Here is a 19,396-nt window from a genome sequence, read left to right as displayed (position 1 = left end):
TTCAGAGGATCAGTGGTTTAAACCACAATCCCACCTGCTTCCCTTATGGAGTATCCACATGTGCCTGTCTACATCTGGCTAAACCAGCAGGTCGCTACCGTGGTTGTCCTTCAGATGTTGATGGACTCCCAGATCCCATCACCTCCACCCAATATGGCCAACAGTCAGCGATGATGGGAAACGGGAGTCCAGCCAAGATCCTGTGTTAAATAATATACAGTTGGCATGTTTGTCTGCAGCCGCAGCCTTTGATGGAAGGCTCTGCCAACAGTGAATCATGTCTGTTGGGAATGGTACTGCTCTGCTACATCCCCAAAGGTTATGGAATGTCCTGCAGGAGCCCAGGAGAAAGGGGACTTTGACCATAAATTCTCATTTCCTGTGGCTCCCAGAAGATATTCTGTTCTGCTCACCACTATGCCCTCTAGCAAACCATTATTAACTTCTCCCTAGGTCCTAATACCCAAATGGGATGGAGAGCAGGGCCGAGCGATGTCTGGTTTTCAACAACACGATATATCACTAGCTAAACATTATGATATACCAATATCACAATGTCTGAAATAAGGATGGAACCTTAGAGGTCTTTCATTTTGAGTTCTTTGGTTCCCAAAAGAAAATGGCAGCCACAGCTATTAACAAGAAGTTTCTGCTTTGGTCGAACTCTTCCGAAAAGCTGGCACAGCGACCGTTAATGCTGTGAATCACCAGCGTAAGAAACTTTTGCAAAGGGAAAAGCAAATTTTGTTGGGCATGGTCCCAACCTCCACCAATACCAATACATCTGGACAGTCCCAGATGTAGAGAGGCCACCCCACTTTCAGATTTGATCCCAGAATGCCCCACTTTTCCTGTTTCATTGGAAAAAAGGAGGGCATGGAGCTAAGCTAAGGAGATAAGTAACTAGACAACCTTTAAAAGACATCTGAAAGCAGCCCTGTATAGGAAAGCTTTTTTAAAAAAATGTTTAATGTTTTATTATGTGTATAGCTAGGGTAGGCATCCCCAAACTTCGGCCCTCCAGATGTTTTGGACTACAATTCCCATCGTCCCTGACCACTGGTCCTGTTAGCTAGGGATCATGGCAGTTGTAGGCCAAAACATCTGGAGGGCCGCAGTTTGGGGATGCCTGGGCTAGGGCAACCCAGTCAGATGGGCGGGGTATAAATAATAAAATTATAATTATTGAATAGGACCTCCCTATTTTCATTGGAGAGATGCTGTAAGGTATGCCATGTTGCAGCGAATGAGGACAGCCTTCATTCTGCTGCTTTAACCCCACCCTGCAAAAAGCCTGCTCAGCTTTCCCTGCAGCTGCAAAGGTAGAAAATCCACTTGGGAATTATGTCAACAGCTTTTTTTTTTGTCTAGATAAGCAATAAGCCACGTGACTAAGAAAACTGCTGGAGAGATCAGCATTTTAAAGAAGAGGATTCCTACTCTCCACTTGTAGCTCATGGCTTCCGGCTTTCATGGACTACTAGCCTATGTGGGTGTTAAGTCCTGGACAGACAAGCCTTTTGGTCTCTCTTCCAGTTCCATAAACCTGATCCCCAAACACTTCTCTGTTGGGGATTATAGAAAAGGGCTGAAGGAAGCCATCTGATCCCCAGCCAACTCCTTCTGCACCTCGGGGCAATGCCTAGCAACGACAGGCAGATAAAACTTGTGAGCGGAGCGTTATGTATCGTTCCAGTAGCAACAAACCCCCAGAAAGCAAAAGCTGATAAACAAGGTCTGTTTGCTCTCCAACTTTGGAAGCGGGGCTCCTGCCTGGACCTTGCAACGTTGCCAAGTAGCTACAACCACACACTTGCGGGTGAAGCAGCAGGGTTGCCACCAAGGCAGCAGCCATAGCGTCATGGCAGGTAGACTTCAAGCCCACCACTACTTAGAATCATAGAATTGTAGATTTGGAAGGGATCTCAAGGGTCATCTTGTCCAACCCCCTGCAATGCAGAAATCTCAACTAAAGCATCCATGACAGATGGCCGCCCAACCTCTGCTTAAAAACCTCCAAGGAAGGAGAGCCCACAATCTCCCGAGGGAGACAGTTCCACCGTCTCACTGCTCTTACTGTCAGAAAGTTCTTCCTGATGTTTAATCGGGATCTCCTTTCTTGTAACTTGAAGCCCTTGGTTCGAGTCCTACCCTCCAGAGCAGGAGAAAACAAGCTCGTTCCCTCTCCTATGGAACAGCCCTTGAGGTATTTGAAGATGGCTATCGTATCACCTCTCTGTCTCCTCTTTTCCAGGCTAAGCATACCCTGCTCCTTCAACCGCTCCTCATAAGGCTTGGTTTCCAGGCCCTTGGTCATTTTGGTTGCCCTCCTCTGCACACGTTCCAGGAACATCTTCAGGAATTAAAAACAAGCTCTTCCTTCCCACCCACCAGACTCCATTGACTCTTGCAAAACCAGGTGGAAGTGAGGTAAACATAGAAACAGAGTCCAGGGTAGACTATTCCGAGGAAGGTGGCCCCAGACTTTGGCCCTCCAGGTGTTGCTGAATTAAAGCCCCAGCAACCCAATGGCCAGGGATTATGGGAGTTGTAGTCCAGAAACATCTGGAGAGTCATAGGTTACCTAGACTAAAATTATGTTCAAACACATTTCGGGATAATCCCTGAGGTAGATTACCATCAGAGATGGCTGAATCTCCTTTCAATGACTACAAATGCCTTGCCTGTCTTTCCAGCTTTCACAAACTTGGCACCAGAGAAGTTGGTTGTCCCCCCCCCCCCTAAAAAGGAGCCTTTGAATTTCAACCCATGCCCAGGGCCCCACTACTAGTTAATTTGGGCGTTTATGAAGCTTTTATTCAAGCTGAGAGGATGCTATTTAATGATTAATAAATTTGCTTTAGTGAGCTTCATTTATGGTCAGAACTATTATGCTAAAAATAGGATTAATAAATTATGAAGGCTCCCTTTCCTGACAGGAAAAATCACCGCAGCAATGTATTACTCTTAACTTCCAAGGTGCCCATCACTTAATAGTTCATTATCAGCCATGGGCAAGGAGAAGAAAGGCAGCCATTATTATTTTATTCAGGACAGGCACCTCCCAGAACCCCTAGCACACAATCCTAGGTACATTTTCCCATGCTCAGAGGCACTCCAGCTTCTTAAAGGGCCCTTGTGCCAAGGCTTTGCATTACAAAACACAGCTGACCACATCGGACAAAGGAATTGCATCCAGTAATCTAGTGACAAAAAAACCAACAACAACCCCGAGTATTTGGCAAACGTCTCCTTCAGCATCCATGTTTCCCAGTGCGGACCGAATATGGAGCAGCGCAAGGAGCTATTGAGGAGGGAGAGGAGGAAAAACACAACTGTGAGGAAGAATTGTTCTCTTAATAAGGTTTACATCTCATCAGGGGAGGCAATTTATGTATTAGAAGCCTAATAATCATCATACGCAGACGGTAAAATACCTAAGCTCCAAGGAATTATTTGGCTTAGCGGGCAGGTCAGGCTAAGCAACCGACCGCACACACACACAAAACTTGCTAACTGCCAAATTAGCCCAAACATTTTACATTTGGGGATGCAGGAGTGAGCGGGGAGGAGGAAGAGAAACGGAATTAAACACCTCAGCCCGGAAATTTATTATTATTTTTCTATCAAATTCAAAATCTTTCGGTGATCGTCGAGGTTTCCTTCCCTCAGTAGATTCTCCATTCTAGCAAAATATATGCGGATTAAAGGTTCCATACCCTCCATCCGGGTACCCTCCCCTCTCTTGCGCACACACACGCATGCAATTTTTACCAATGAAGGCCTAGATGTGTGGGGTTTGGGCCTCTCCATGGTGGCCTCATGGACAACCGTGGCCTGAGATAAGCCCATGTTGAAATCCCAGACCAAGCACAGGCTGGAAGGGATATGCTGGAACACCAGCTGCTGCCCAGCCAGGACAATGGAGCCGCTGTCCTCAAACCCAGCGCAGTTAACAATTGTGCCCTTTTCATTTCATTTTGGCAGAGAGGATGAACAGGCAGCCTTGGCTAATCCTGCCTGTGAATAGATCCCCTGGTGCCAGAGCAACTGCGGCACTCAGCCCGCTAACTCGAAAGGGAGAAGCAACCGAGAAGCGTTGGCTACCAAGCGTAGAAAACAGCCGCTGCAATCTCTAGAGTCCTGAAGTCATGGTGTGTGTGTGTGGACAAGGCATTGGCTGCTCAGAGGTGAGGTAGAAAATGGAGACCCCCCTCCTTCGTCACAAGCAGAGATACACTCAAGGCCTAGCTCAAACAAAGACCAAGAAGCAGGGTTGGCGAGCTTGTGGCCTGCATTCTTCCAGGTGCTCGATAACATCTGGAGCAGGCATCCCCAAACTGCGGCCCTCCAGATGTTTTGGCCTACAACTCCCCTGATCCCTAGTTAACAGGACCGGTGGTCAGGGATGATGGGAATTGTAGTCCAAAACATCTGGAGGGCCGAAGTTTGGGAATGCCTGATCTGGAGGGTCATAGGTTAGACACCCCCTGATCTCAATGGGTGCTGCCATGGTAAATCACAGACCCTCCAAGTGCCCCCATTTTCCAGGGATTTACACAAGCCATCCCGCTTTCTGATTTGATCCCAGAATGTCCCACTTTTCTTTAGAACATCCTCGTTTTCACTGGAGAAATGTTGGAGGGTATGGAGTTATGTGACCCCAAAGCCAAGGGGATAAGTAAGTAAAGGCGAACTTTAGAAGACATCTGAAGGCAGCCCTGTATAGGGTTTTTTTTAAAAAAAAAACCTTCAGTGTTTCCCCTAATTTCATCGGAGAAATGTTGGAGGGTATGAGATCAGTCTACAACTCGGGGGGCTCCGTCACCAAAATCCCTTAAGTCAGAAGCACATTACTGCTCCAGGTTTTGTTTTATTTTTCCTTAGTCCTAGAACACCTGAGCATATGCAGAGGTCGTTTCCCACACAACCAAATCACACTTGGACCCCAGAGTCACCACCTCCCCTTAGAGCTTTGCATGCATTCACTCCAGAGAAAAGTCCTTCGGTGGCACCAGAGGGTGGGAAAAGTTAATGGTGACGGCGAAAATTAAATCAGTTTGTGTTTTAGGAAGAACGAGCTTTACACCCATCAAGAACCTAAAATGGTACCCGACCCCAAAGCTGGCTTCCCAGATATATTAGGGAGCATGGAACAAGTCCCCTGGAGTTATTATTTCGAGTTGCAAGAAGAGGTTGCTTGACACACACAGCCACTTCTGTTCACTTCTCTGGTCCAGGGCCAAAAGTCAGCAGATTTCTCCCTCTCCTCCTCCTCTTCCAATCATTGCAGATTTGTCCGTTGGCAACAATCCGTGGCTCGACCTCACTCTCTGCCAGGGCCCTTAATGAATGCTAATGCAACATTGCTTCCTGGCCTCTTGACACACACGTACGCTGTGCTCCTGTCTATCAAGTCCGTTTCTCCAAACCGTCTCAAGAGGGAATTTGCATGGCGGCATTTCCATACCTCCCGATGAACGTGCCTGGGTTTCCACTGCCCCCAAAGCAGCGTCGCCCAGTTACAAAGTGGGAAGGAGAGACTTCAGAGGCAAATGTGTTTTGAGAAAAAAAAGAAATAATGGCTTCTCTTTGGCGCAAACCAAAACCATGCAGCGCCGCAGAACTGAAAGCCAACGGCAGCAATAAATTGCCAAAACAATGCCATGGCTAATTTACTACCCGTGGTACAGAAGTGAACCCACCCTTCCTTCTCCTCCCCTCCTTTCCCCCCCAGGGAAATGATATGACGGAAAGACTCCCACCCAACCTCTGCTTTGGCATCAACCTCAATGCAGTGGTCCAAAGCATTTCAAGCAACAAGAGAGGGATGAAGGCACAGCAACAGGGGGGGGGGAACTGGCCTTCTCCCGTGATGCTGGAGTGGTTCCGAGAGGTTCATTTCTCCCTCTCCCATCTCTTGAATCATACAAAGCGAATGAGAGAGGCACGGATGTCCTGCGATTGAAGGCACTAGAGGGTGTGGCTGAGAGGATGCTGTGAGGAAAGATGACTCCTGACCTCTCCAACCCTCCTGCCAGCCACCTACCTGGCCGTGCCTCACCTGTTCATTAGTGAAGCTACCCCATGGTCCAAGGCCTTAAATGCACTTCTGTTCACCATTCCCCTACAAAGCGTTTCATCCCACCCCAGTCTCCGCTACCATCTTCCTCCCGCCTTTGCCAAACCGACGCGCACCCTACCCACGCCCGCCGCCATTTTGTCTTCTCAAATGACCACCCTTTTCTGCCAGCCCATCCGCAGCTCTTTATTCCATGACCGGACCTGCGCAGGAGCGCTAGCCCCGCACTTCGTCTTGCGCATACAATTTACAAACACGCACACACACACACACATGTACACATGCTAAAGGCATGGCTTGACTGCCCCACGCCATGGCTGTACAAAGAGGCCAGTGGCTGGGCAACCTACACATCGTACGCTAGCTCCAAAATAATTGCTCTGAAGAGAATAAGAAGATTTCTGCCCATCCCCCCCACCCCCGCTGCCCCCGATATCTGTGCCTCACGCAGTTTGGCGCTCCTTTTCCTCGGAGGTCACCCGCTACCTGAGCATTTTCTGTGTCCTGTGCAATACTAGCCCCACATCCAGACGTTGTCACTGTATGCATAGCATTTTGCGGCTTCAGGCAGAAACATTTTTTTTCCGGGGGAAGGCTGCCTGTTTTCCCTCAGGCCTACATCCCGGGGAATGGCGCAGAGACCCTCCCCCTGACCAAATACTATACAAAGAGATATGAACAAGACAGGCAGTGCTCCGCTTCAGCCCCTTGGGGGGGGGTCCTCCTTCTCCTCCTCCTCCTCTCACATCACCGAGCAGCTCTTGGCCCGGTCTTTGCGGATCTCGGGGTCAGTCAACAAGTCCGTCTGAGCAGGCAACTGCGCCACCCGCTTCAACCCTCGCTTCGAGTTGCTGCGCTTGAGGTGCTTGTGGACGCGGTTGACGGACGCCAGGGTGGTCACGTGGAAAACGTCCCGTACGCTGTTCTCCGAAACCTTGGAAGAGCATTCCACATACGCCACAGCACCCAACTGCCTGGCCAAAATGCTTCCCTGTGCAGGGGGGAAGGGGGTGGGGAGAAAAGCGCCAAAACATTATGCCAGAACTTGGCCCTGTATTTTGTTCTTCTGCTTCCCCCCCTCCCCATCACCTTGGTTTCATAAGCCTCCCCCTTGATTTTGCCAAGATCTGCTCCCTTCCGTCCTCTTAAAAAAAAAACCACAGTAACCGTACTCCTAGCACTAATACGGAGCCCCCCCCCACCAAATGCTCTCCGCTCACACCTCCCCTAGATGCTGCTAACTCCATGTGTTTCTTTAACATCACAGCTAGCAGTTAATTTTAGTTTTCTTCCCTAGAAGGTAGAAAGAGAGCAAAGTGCTTCTTTTTTAAAAGAATATATATAACAAAACGAGCAAGGGAGGAAGGGCTGGTGCGTAAAACTAGGGAGGGGTGAGAAAAAGGCTGGGATTTGTGGGTGCTGGAGTGCAAAACAATGTCATAGAATCATAGAATCATAGAGTTGGAAGAGACTCCAAGGGCCATCCAGTCCAACCCCCTGCCAAGCAGGAAACACCATCAAAGCATTCTTGACATATGCCTGTCAAGCCTCTGCTTAAAGACCTCCAAAGAAGGAGACTCCACCACACTCCTTGGTAGCAAATTCCACTGCCGAACAGCTCTTACTGTCAGGAAGTTCTTCCTAATGTTTAGGTGGAATCTTCTTTCTTGTAGTTTGAATCCATTGCTCCATGTCCGCTTCTCTGGAGCAGCCGAAAATAATCTTTCTCCCTCCTCCACATGACATCCTTTCATATATTTGAACATGGCTATCATATCACCCCTTAACCTTCTCTTCTCCAGGCTAAACATACCCAGCTCCCTAAGCCGTTCCTCATAAGGCATCGTTTCCAGGCCTTTGACCATTTTGGTTGCCCTCCTCTGGACACGTTCCAGCTTGTCAGTATCCTTCTTGAACTGTGGTGCCCAGAACTGGACACAGTATTCCAGGTTAAGCGCTTGCCTTGCTGGGTTGGCACGAAAGGCAGAGATGAACGCTCTCAGCTGCCATTCGGCTCCCCTCTGCCCCTGCCCCCCCCCAGGAGGGGGGAGTGCAAGAGGAGCATTGCAGAGTGCACTGACTCTGGCACTTTGTCCCTTCCTGCCTGATACTGCTTGAACCTACGGGGTTGGGGTTTTATTCACCTTGGTTTCTGTCCTGCTCATTTCATTGGCTGCAGTACAGAAAGGATAGAGAGGAATTCTTTAAAAACGTGGCCATATATGGGTTGGGAAAGCATCCCCCCCTCCCCCCGTTTTGCAGATTAATTAGCAGCCCTGAGCACATGGGCTGTTAAGCTCACATCACCTGCAATTACCTGCCCTGCAGTCCTTTTCTTTTTTCCTGCCTTCCACTCATTTCCTGCCAGAAAACACTTCTGGGGGGAAGGAGTTCACATACACACACAAATGCATAAACCAGAGAAGATAAACGTAGGTTACATGCACTGGGCGCTTGTAGTCAACTGGGACAATACATTCTTGCACAGGTCAGGTGCAAGAATCTATACATCCTTCAGACTTCTGAACCCTAAGTTTTTAATGTTTGCTGTCTTACTGTGTTTTAATTTACTGGAAGCCACCCAGAGTGGCTGGGGTAACCCAGTCAGATAGGTGGCTTCTTCTTCTTCTTCTTCTTCTTCTTCTTCTTCTTCTTCTTCTTCTTCTTCTTCTTCTTCTTCTTCTTCTTCTTCTTCTTATTATTATTATTATTATTATTATTATTATCATCTCAAGGCCAATGATCAATTTTTAAAAGCAGGGGTGGGCAGCCTGCCTCACACCTACAGATCCAGCACCGAGGGCCTTCTGGCGGTTCCCTCATTGCGAGAAGTGAGGTTACAGGGAACCAGGCAGAGGGCCTTCTCGGTAGTGGCACCCGTCCTGTGGAACGCCCTCCCAGCAGATGTCAAGGCAATAAGTAACTATTTTACTTTTAGAAGACAACTGAAGGCGGCCCTGTTTAGGGAAGTTTTTAATGTTTAATGCTGTACTGTTTTAATATTCGGTTGGAAGCCGCCCAGAGTGGCTGGGGAAACCCAGCCAGATGGGCGGGGTATAAAGAAATATAAATAATAAATTATTATTATTATTATTATTATTACATCTTCTGGCACCAAGGACTTCCTCTCTCACTTACTTGAAATGCACCTTTCGCCTGCTCAGAGCCAGTCTCCATTTTTATTAATGTATCTTGAAATCGAGGCCTAACACTGAGTCTGGGGCTTACGTACAGTGAGCACAGGCTCTAAAGAAAACGACGACGACGACCAACACACCTGCTCATGTGTGACGGGGATAAGGCGCTGTTTGGAGAGTTCCCGTAAAGTGTTCAGGTCGGTGCGCATGTCCAGTTTGCAGCCCACCAGAACCACCTTGGCGCTGGGGCAGAACTCCTGCGTCTCCCCCTGCCACTGTGAGGGAACAGAATGGGGAAACAAAGAACAGTGGGGTTAGAAAAACGGGCTCAATCACCTGCCGTCAGGGCTGGAGTCAGACGCAGGTCAGCACGAGAGACGCAAAGCTCCGTTGTCAATGAGGTTAACTCTTTAGTCAAGGAAACGGCATACAACTCAGCAACACTTCTCAGCAGGTCTTGCCCCTATGGAGCAGTTGCCAGGACCTTCCTTCCACCCCATCTAAGGCTCCTCCTCTCCCAGATGTTTCCCAAGCAGTCTCAAACTGTTTCTGTGCACCTCTGGCCTCTGTTTTGCTCTCATTATCCTGCACGTTCTTGGAGACCAAAGGGGAGGGGAGCTTGTCGCAGCCAAAGAGGGGGACTCCCTAGATTCTTCAGCAGCCTCCTCTGCTTCATCCTCTGAGTCTGAACTGCTCCCTGTCACCAGCTCTTCCTGCTCACTAAACCCTGTTGCCCCTTCAGCATCCAATTCTCCCTCTGACTTCTTCTCCGTGTCCCACCACCAATCCCTGGGCTCTGATCCTTCCTCCTCTGGGGTTTCCCTTGGGGCTCCCACTACTCCTCTTCGGTCCAGCCAATTCCCCACACCTCTCATCTCCATTATGCTTCTTGCCTTTTCCATTTGCCATTTTTTCAAAGCGCTCTCTGCCACAACACTTGTTGCTATTTAGACGAGCAGCAAAATACAACTGGCGATGTTTTTTTCCCCCATACAATGCCACATTCCATAAATCAGCAACAATACAGAAAAGCAGTGTTCCAGGAAAGGAAAGGGCGTTGCTTGCCGATATTCAGCACATAAAAATGATACACTACCCCTTTGCAAAATTTAGATTACAAGCGGAAGATTTCAATTGTAAAGCTTTCAGGTTCCGACATGTTCTCTTTCAACAGTTTTCGCACAGTGCCTGGCTGCTTGGGTATCTAAATAATATATTGGTAGAGTCTGGCTTATTTTGCTCAGCGATGATGGCTTTGCTCTCTGCATATACTCCAAGGCTTCCTTTTCTTTTCGCTGCTGCGCCCATTCCATGACTTCATTGTTGCACCACCCCAGGAACAGAAATGGGTATTGGCCAACATACTTCAAGTATTCCAAGAATCCCTGCTTCAAACACCAGCTATAAAAGCAAGTTTCTAGCCCGTGAGGCTGAAAACACTTCAAAGTGTGGGAAAGTCTCCAGTGTTATGGGGTTGGGCTGAGGAGGATTCCGTCAGTGATGGGGACTGCGACACAGCCTTGAATAAATCTTGGGGGGGGGGGTTCTTTCCCCACCGGCAAATAACAGAAGCAGAATGCACAAATGGGAAAATTCGGGATTATTTGCATTGTTCATACAGATTTCTGGCACAGAATTTGGGTCACCTTGGTGGCTCCACTGAGCCTCAGCTCAGTAGAAATCAAGTCTCTACAAAGTTGTTTATTCAAAGAGTGTCAAATGGCTTCCCGTTCCCCTCTGGCCTTACAAGCCGTGTGGAGCCAAAGCTCAGTGGGAAATCAAAAGCCGGTTCCTATTTAGCAGCCAACTCCAGTTTTGCACCCAACGGGCAGCAATTATGAGGGCTCCCCACCCCTCCCCGGCGCATTCACATTTCAGCCCGGAGGCACAACACTCCGCTTTCAAAACCTCCCATATTTATATTGGTATCAAAAAGCTACACCCCTTGATTTCTGCTTCGCAGCACCTGAGGAGGTCTTTCTGCCACACAAGCCTGAGTGTGCAGTGTTCACTGGAGGGAAGCAGAAAGCTGTTCGGAAAAGAAGTCCTAGGGGACACCCATTTGCTTTAAGCTTCAAAAAACCCTCCACACGTTCCCCTCAAAGCCTCTGGGAGGGTTTCTGCAGAGACAGACCAAAGGTGAGCAGTGCAGGGTAAAGATGGGAACAGGAACCATTTGCCGGAAGGCGCAGAGATAGCCAATTTCAAAACCCTCTTAGTTTCCCCCCAACCCAGAAGTCCAGAACTCAAGGTCACTCACTGAGCATGCAGTTAGGACTAGGTGCTTTCCAAGTCCTGAGGCATCAACTTCTGGGAACTTTTAACTAAAACAACATAAAGTTAAAGCCTCAGCCACATTGTCACGTAACAGAAACAGCTCTTGGCTCCGGCCGTTCTGATTTAAATATGCCATGTTGCCAGGCACAATTGGGGCTTTCGGTTATGCTGGCCGTAATCCACAGCTGGCACAGAATATTCTGCAAATAGATGTGAGAAGAACAGCGTGCGAGAACAGCGTCGCTGTTCCATTTGCAGTCTCCTGTTTTCCGCACGTGGACAGCGCTCCCTGGATAGCAGCATTTGCCGGCAAGTTGTCAGAGATATTCTATGTAGGCTTGAGGACTAGAGTCTTTCCCCTGGAGTCCCACCCCCCAAATTCCCAGAACACAAGCTCCGGAAGGGAAACTACCGTATGTCAGAAACCAAAGCCTAGAGCCTGCGGCACATCTGTGATTCTGGAGTCCCGCTGTCTCTTCAAATATGTCAGTTCTCTCACAACCGAAATATCATCCCCTGCCCCATGCCAAACTCCCCAACACATTCTAGCTGGCTCACCTTTTTAAGGACGCTGTCCAAGGTCTCTGGGCGGCTAATGTCAAAGCAGATGAGAACAGCATCCGAGTCAGGATAGGCCAGGGGGCGTACATTGTCATAGTACGTTGAGCCTGCATGAGAAACACACATACATTAGCTTGTCCGTATTGAGATTATACATGGCATTTGGCCTTTTTAACTCAGAGGGCCTATCCCCTAACAGCTCAAACAGAATTCCACACAAAGCCGACACATTCTTTGAAATTAAAATCTGGAAATTTTGAATTTGCAGGACTGAATAATAAATGGTTTCCAGTAGATGGTAAGTGGCCCACGCACAACTCCACACACCCTGGTTTTAGATTGCGGTTGTTTTAAAGCTCCTCAACTCACAATTAAGAAACTGTTTCAAAGAGTGTCTATCGGATTTGGGAAACATGTGCATTTAAGTTCTTTTGCATGCGGTTTGCTTGAGCATTCCCCCCCCCCCCAGTTCATTTCAACTTTCCTGGGGTGCGTGCACACCTGAATGCCCTGAATAAATTAGATTTATTTATTTAATCTGTATACCACCCTTCGTTTGTAGATTTCAGGGAGGTTCCCAACATAAGAAATACAAGATACAAAACACATTCTATCCAGTTTGTAGGCCCAGAAGGTTCTCAACCTGCAAAATGAGGCAATGCCTTTTTTTTTTTTTTTAAAAAGACAGAACTACACAGTTTCTCAAACCCCTGTTTGCAGAAGTAACGCGAGTGCAGAAGGCTTAACCCCTTTCCCCGCCAAAGTGTTCTCCAAAGGTTGCTTTCCTTCCAGCCAGAATTGCTTCAAGTTTCAGAGCCCAGCAGAGGAGGAATCCAGGAGACAGGGAATAAAAAAGCATAAGTGACCCAGCACTTAAGAAAAGATTGAGGGTCTACAACTGGCATTTGACCACCAAAGCAGACCAAGGGTAATAAGGTAAGGATCGCCACGCAACAAAATTATTGCTCTCCCTGTCTAAGAGTCTCCAAAGTCCTGATAGACAGTTGGTTTTCCTGAATATCTATTTCCACGTCCCACTTCCATCATCGTTTCCCACTGGGTGTCCACGGGCAAATTATAGCTTACCCGGTTCCCATCTGTAAAATGGAAACAACAACTGGTCTTAGAGGGCTGGGAGCAGTGTTCAAAATTAGCCAGGTGCCGGTTCCGGTTTCCGCCGGCAGGAATGGCGGACCTGTTTTCCATCCCTCTGACCTTCGTAAGGAATTTGGCGGTTGCTAGGGGAGTAAATGGCAACCCCCTACCCTCTCCGGGGGTTACGGAGAGGGGCCGCTGGCCCGCGATGCCCCCAGACCCACTCCGACTGTTTATGGAGTGGGGGGAGCTTGGGCTGAAAAGCACTTACGAGGGCCAGGACTCCCGGACGCTAATCTGCATGGCGGGGATTTCCATGGTTAAAGAAGATAATTGGGCTTAAATCTATGGACATACTTCAGAAGGAGGGGAAGAAGCGCTGTTTACTGCTGAGAAATTTATGCTGCTGAGGGAGAGGAGTCAAAGGCTGTATTTCATCTGGAAGAAGGATTGATGGGGACGGAGCGATAAGGGAAGTGAGTTTTTTTTTATTTTTCTTCATATGAGTTACTTCGTACCTTCCCAGACGCGATGTCCTGGCTTGTTTGGAGTGAAAGAAAGCAAAAGACTGTGTGAGTTGAACTTTATAAACTGTTGTTACTGAGCATATTTTTTAAAGATGTGGAGTTGCCGATGAGAAAAGCCCCCCCCCCTAGTCGGACGGAAGGAGTCCTGGACGCGTTCGGAGGATTTATGAGCTGTGACGCACTTTGAATTGGAGCAGCGACCTGAAGCTAAGTTCAGCTATAGGGCAAGGAGATCCATTAATTTACCAAGAGTTTATGGTTTGATGTTTGGGTCTTCTGCCTGGAAAAGCTGTAAATTTTATAAAGATCGTTAATCTACATGGCTATGAGAGAAAACGAAAGTGATTTGAGCTTTTTAAGATGGCGCTGCTTCGACGCAACAGGGAGCTCCAGACTAAGAAGATTTATGGGGAGGCTGGACTGATTAACCCACACAGGAGAAAGAACATCTGTGAAACCTTGTTTGATATTTATCTCAGCAGCTGGGAAACAATCGGTTGAAAGTGGAAAACATCTATGTGACTGTAAGGGGAAGATCTGGATTATTATGAACTTGGAGAGACGATTTGAACTTTAGAAAAAAGACGGCAGTGGACGGTTGCGAGGAATCCCCAATTTCTTGAAGCATGGGAACCCAAAAAAAAAATTCTCTAGATGATTTGGCATAACATTCGGTTTGATTGATATATATATGTGTATAATTTGAAATAATGAATGTGATATAATTGGTTTTAATTGGAAAATTAATAAAAATATATTTTAAAAAAAAAACAAAATTAGCCAGGTGCCAGGCATATTTTACACCTGGCTATCGGCTACCAACAACCAAGTGGAGATGCCTGGGTTCCAGAATGGTGTCTGACATCTCCACCACCTGGGGATCATTGGATCGGGGCTGTTTTTCCACACGAATATACCACCCTGTAGAATTCTATCAGTTATATTTTATCTGCACAATCAGAATGGATTTCTGGAACCAAAATGCTTTTTCTGTGCAAGCCTGAGCAGTAGCAGTCAACAATGTTATAGTAAACTGTAGCAAACTGTGCCCTGCTCACAGTTCTGAAGAATATTTCTACGTTATGAATGGTCCAGGTCACCATTAAGAAAAAGAGGTAGGAATAGGTCTATATATATGTGTGTGTGTGGATTGTCCCTGGATCAAGTGACTTTTCCTCCTTAAGTTCTCAAACTTCTTAAGCTACCTCAAGGTCGTCATTTGAACCAGCCAGATGTTTAACTGAGAATAAACCACAGTCAGCCCATCGTTGGAAAAATAAGACTTGCCCCCAAACAACAAACGTTTTGGCGGCTGTAACCTTGGTTCAAGGAGCCATTCGGCACCTAGTTTCTATATCTGAGTTTCTAACACTGGCTATGATGGCAGTTATAAACAGATGCCGTATATTGATTTGTACATTCAAAGTGCCATGCAGGAAATTCATTGTGGCCATGGAACTAACATCCCTTCTGTTTAGAATAGGTGGTGGCCAGCCTGAAGCTGATTCCCCCACCTTGCTTTCATCACATAGAAGTGGTGCCAGGATACCTGCGCAGCAGAGGTAAAAGGACCCCTGACTGTTAAGTCCAGTCACGGACGATTCTGGAGTTGCGGCACTCATCTTGCTTTACTGGCCGAGCTTTCCGGGTCATGTGGCCAGCTTGGCTAAGCCGCTTCTGCCGAACCAGAGCAGTGCACGGAAACGCCGTTTACCTTCCTGCCGGAGCAGTACCTATTTATCTACTTGCACTGGCGTGCTTTTGAATTGCTAGGTTGGCAGGAGCAGGGACCAAGCAACGGGAGCTCACCCCGTCGCGGGGATCGGCAAGCCCTAGGCTCTATAGTTTAGACCACAGTGCCAGTGGCATAGGAAGCTGCTCGGACACCCGGAGCAGCAACCCGCTCCATAATGTGCATGCACAGCATCACTATGGAGCCTCAAATCAAAATGTTTGCCCCCATTTGTGTTTTGGAGGGGCTCTGATGCCCCTCCCTGGCCCACCCTCGCCTCTGCCCCAGCAGGAAGAAGCAAAGTGTGCGCTGAGCAAGTGAGCAAGCAGCCAGCTGCCGAGCGAGGGTTTTTACCAGGCGGCGGGGCTCGGCTTGGGAGTTGCCGGGGGGGGCACCGAGTGTCACCCCCCCAGGGTTGTACCTGGGGCGGACCGCCCCCTACACGCCCCCTTGCTACGCCCCTGCACAGCGCCACCCGCATCCAACGCAAATGGGAGCAAACGTTTTGATTTGAGGCACAAATTGCCAATGCCTCGCTAGACAGCAATGGAGCTGTGGCACGACATTGCCGCCACAGGTTTCGGTTCAGCTGCGTGAGCAGAGTTCAGCTTCTTGGGAGGGAAGAAGGAACAGATGCTTGCTTATAATGGACGAACGGAGGGAGGGACAAACCAACGGGCTATACCTCACCGCGCAGACTGACCTGTTCTGAACCTCCCCTTATGTTAGCAAGAAATGTCCCCTTCCGGATTAGTCCTTAGGGAAGGGAGCACTTGCTACTTCACCCTCCTGGACAGCAGCTACTACTACCAGCAAGAAATGACCAGTCCTGCATTTCCAAAGGAAGAGGCTGGGGAGGAAGCTAGCTGGATGTGATCTCTGACCTGCAATCTCAATTATATTATGAACAACTGTGCTGACTCGGTGGCGAGGGAGAGGCATGCTCCAAGTGCTGAGATGCACTCTATTACTGTTTCCAGTGCTGAAGCACCGGGCCCTTCTTCCCACACCAGAACAAAGTGTGCAGGGTGAAGCAAGGTGTCATGAGATGCGTGTGGCTGCCGCCAAGAAACCAGCAGCTACGTGCCTAGCTCTCATCTCCCCTTCAATGTCATGGGCCGGCTGGATTGCAAGTGAATCGTGGGAGGCCCACGGCAAGAAGGCTCAGAGCCTGGGGATTGGCGGTGGGGCAAAGATAAGTGGTCAGAGGGAGATGAGGGAGAAGATTGGGAGGAGGAGGTGCCGGAAGCTGAAGAGGTAACAGGGTTTAGTGAGCAGGAAGAGGTTGTGGCAGAGAGAAGTCCACAATCAGAGGCAGAATTGCTGAAGCTGAAGCAGGAGAGCAGGATGAGGGAGGCCAAGAAGCAGAGATGACTCAGACTGGTGAAGAAGCCAGGGTGTCTCCCCCTTCTGCTGTGACAAGCTCCCCTTCGCCCTGGTCTCCCAGGACCAGGAGAGGTATGACATGAGAGGAGCAGAGACAGGTGTGCTGGCGGAGTCTCATATTGCTTGGGCAGGACCCGGGAGAGCAGGAGTCTCAGGCAGCTATGAGAAGGCAGGGACCTTCCGTCTCCACAACTGCCTCATGCGGGAAAGACCTACCAAGAAGAGTTGTTGTGTTCCTTAGGCCTGGCACTCTTGAGTTAACGCCACTTACTCTGCGTGATTTATTGCTGGCTCGCTCCTGACGTTCTCAACCTTTTTATACCTACCGCCCACTAATGCATTTTTCTTGATGGTAAAATTTCTTTACCGTCCACCAGAGCTGGAGTAACATGTGGCGTAGAACCCCCTACCGCCCACCTGGAATCCTGAAACGCCCACTAGTGGGCGGTAGAGACCAGGTTGACTACCCCTACTCTAACATCTAGTACAACATCCATGACCACCTGGGTTTTTGCATAGCCCCATCTCAGCTGGCGATCACTGAGAGGGGTGAGGTGGGGTTCATGTGGAATGGTGTGGCACTAAGGAATGGGACACAGCTGTACTTCATATGTCACAGGCAGGGAAAGGGGAGACATCAAAAGGCAGAGGCTGTTTTGGGGAGCAGCTGTGAGTGCATCTCGTAATGTCTAGTTCCACCCTCACCCGGGGAGCCGGTTACAAAAGCCAAGCAGAGCTGCCTGCAAAGTCCCAACTCATCCAAGTTGCTACTCTCTTGCAAGGCCAAGGACTGCAACGAACTGCCGCACTCTGCACCCGGAACGGAGCCAAACCATCATCTGCTCTGGGAGATAGTGCCGTCCGTTGCACCGGGACAGTGGCCCGCTCCAGTTCAGAAGCAGCGAGACCTGGATGCCCACTTTTGCTCTTGGCGTCTTGTAGCTTTTTGCTGTGCCAAGACCTGATCATGGCAGCCAAAGTGCCAGAATATCAGAGAGAGAGAGTTTGACTGCGGGGCCACGGCGCACGCTGAGCCAAATTGACAAAATCCAAGCATTAGAAAGGTGGGTGGGACGCAGGAGCTCATCTCTCCTGATTTGCCTGCTGCATGATAGGACTAGCCCCGGACATATCTACCCAGAGCTCAACGTGCCACTATCAGGAGGGCTGGGTGCTTCTGAAGGCACAGCCCTGTTCGCTGTAGCTGCTTTTAAAAGACGTTTAACGTTCAAATCCAAGTCCGGGAAGAGCCCAAGGCATAGCTGCCAAGTCTCCTGTATTCCCCGGGAAACCCCCGTTTTTCCAGCTGTTCCCTGGTTTATTCTGGTGCGGCAGCCATTTTGGAACTGGGCTGAGCATGCTCAGAAGCGACTTTTGATGCTGCTCTGCCCAGTTACAAAATGGCTGCAGCGCGACTTCTGGTGCGGCGGCCATTTTGGAACTGGGCAGAGCAGCATCAAAAGTCACTTCTGAGCATGCTCCGCCCAGTTCCAAAATGGCGGCAACGCTACTTCCGGTCTGCTACTTCCGGTCCGATCGCTTATTTTTCAGGCAGGAACTTGGCAGGTATGGCCCAAGGTTGGGGATGGGGAAACAGGAGCAAGGGAAAGATTCTGCTATGGCTTCCAAGCAAACAGGGCAGCAGAGAAGAGATCCAGACACACAGTGCCAATCTGACACAAAGAGAGAGCCCTAATTGCTTTTGCAATGATTCACCTCTGAAGCACAGCACACAATGACAGGAGCATTAACAACAGGCACAGCACCATATGTCTCCCTCATCTTAAGACCAACAAGTGGTACCAGAAACTCAGATATATAATCTAATCACCAAATGGCACCTAAACTCTAGGTTACGGTCACCATAATGGAACATACCTGCCAAGTTGCTGTCAGAGAAATAAGGGACAGGGCCGGAAATAGCAGACAGGAAGTAGCGCTGCCGCCATTTTGGAACTAGGCAGAGCATGCTCAGAAGTGACTTTTGATGCTGCTTTGCCCAGTTCCAAAATGGCCGCCGCGCCAGAAGTCGCACTGCAGCCATTTTGGAACTGGGCAGAGCAGCATCAAAAGTCGCTTCTGAGCATGCTCAGCCCAGTTCCAAAATGGCCACCACGCCAGAATAAACCGGGGGGAAAACAAAAAAATCCATTTTTTCAGCTAGGAACAGCTGGAAAAACAGGGATTTCCCGGGGAAAACGGGAGACTTGGCAGCTATGTAATGGAATGTCTTGGCACTTTCGGGTGATGAGGGCGATTCATTTCATTTATATACCGCTTTATATTTCAAGGAACAAATCTCAAGGTCCACAACACATTAAACATCAAATAAAACGATCCAGGGGAAAAAACCCAAACTCAAGCTTCAAGGGGAACATTTCAGATCCTTCTCTTAAGTGACATTTTGCTTTCCCCAGTCACCGGCCTGGCATGCAGAGACCTCTGCACCGTCACAATCGGAACCGCACCAGCGGCAAAACACGCCTGGCGCCTGGCTAATTTCTAACACTGCAGGGTGGAACTGCAGCTTCTCCCGGAGAAAGTTGAACTGGAAAGCTGCGAAAAATGTTGGCATGGAAGCTCAAACAACGGAGCTGTG

General features: G+C 48.9%; 1 protein-coding gene across 2 annotated transcripts in view; it reads right to left on the bottom strand.

Annotated features, from left to right (window-relative positions):
* Window positions 1-6,242: 6,242 nt before the first annotated feature.
* The window catches only part of RND2 (Rho family GTPase 2), a 35,263-nt gene continuing 22,109 nt past the window's right edge, over window positions 6,243-19,396 (bottom strand). For both annotated transcript variants that reach the window (XM_035134318.3, XM_088656403.1), the window contains 3 exons: window positions 12,055-12,164; window positions 9,360-9,494; window positions 6,243-7,073 (listed from right to left, as the gene is read on the bottom strand). In XM_035134318.3, coding sequence (XP_034990209.2) covers window positions 6,825-7,073; window positions 9,360-9,494; window positions 12,055-12,164 — 494 coding nt within the window. In that variant the 3' untranslated portion in view covers window positions 6,243-6,824. The remainder of the gene's footprint in view (window positions 7,074-9,359; window positions 9,495-12,054; window positions 12,165-19,396) is intronic.

The sequence above is a fragment of the Zootoca vivipara genome, chromosome 12 (genome assembly GCF_965207765.1).
Source record: "Zootoca vivipara chromosome 12, rZooViv2.hap1.1, whole genome shotgun sequence".
NCBI lineage: Eukaryota > Metazoa > Chordata > Lepidosauria > Squamata > Lacertidae > Zootoca > Zootoca vivipara.
Note: the sequence above shows the minus strand (reverse complement) of the source record. Positions and strands in the feature narration are given on the sequence as shown.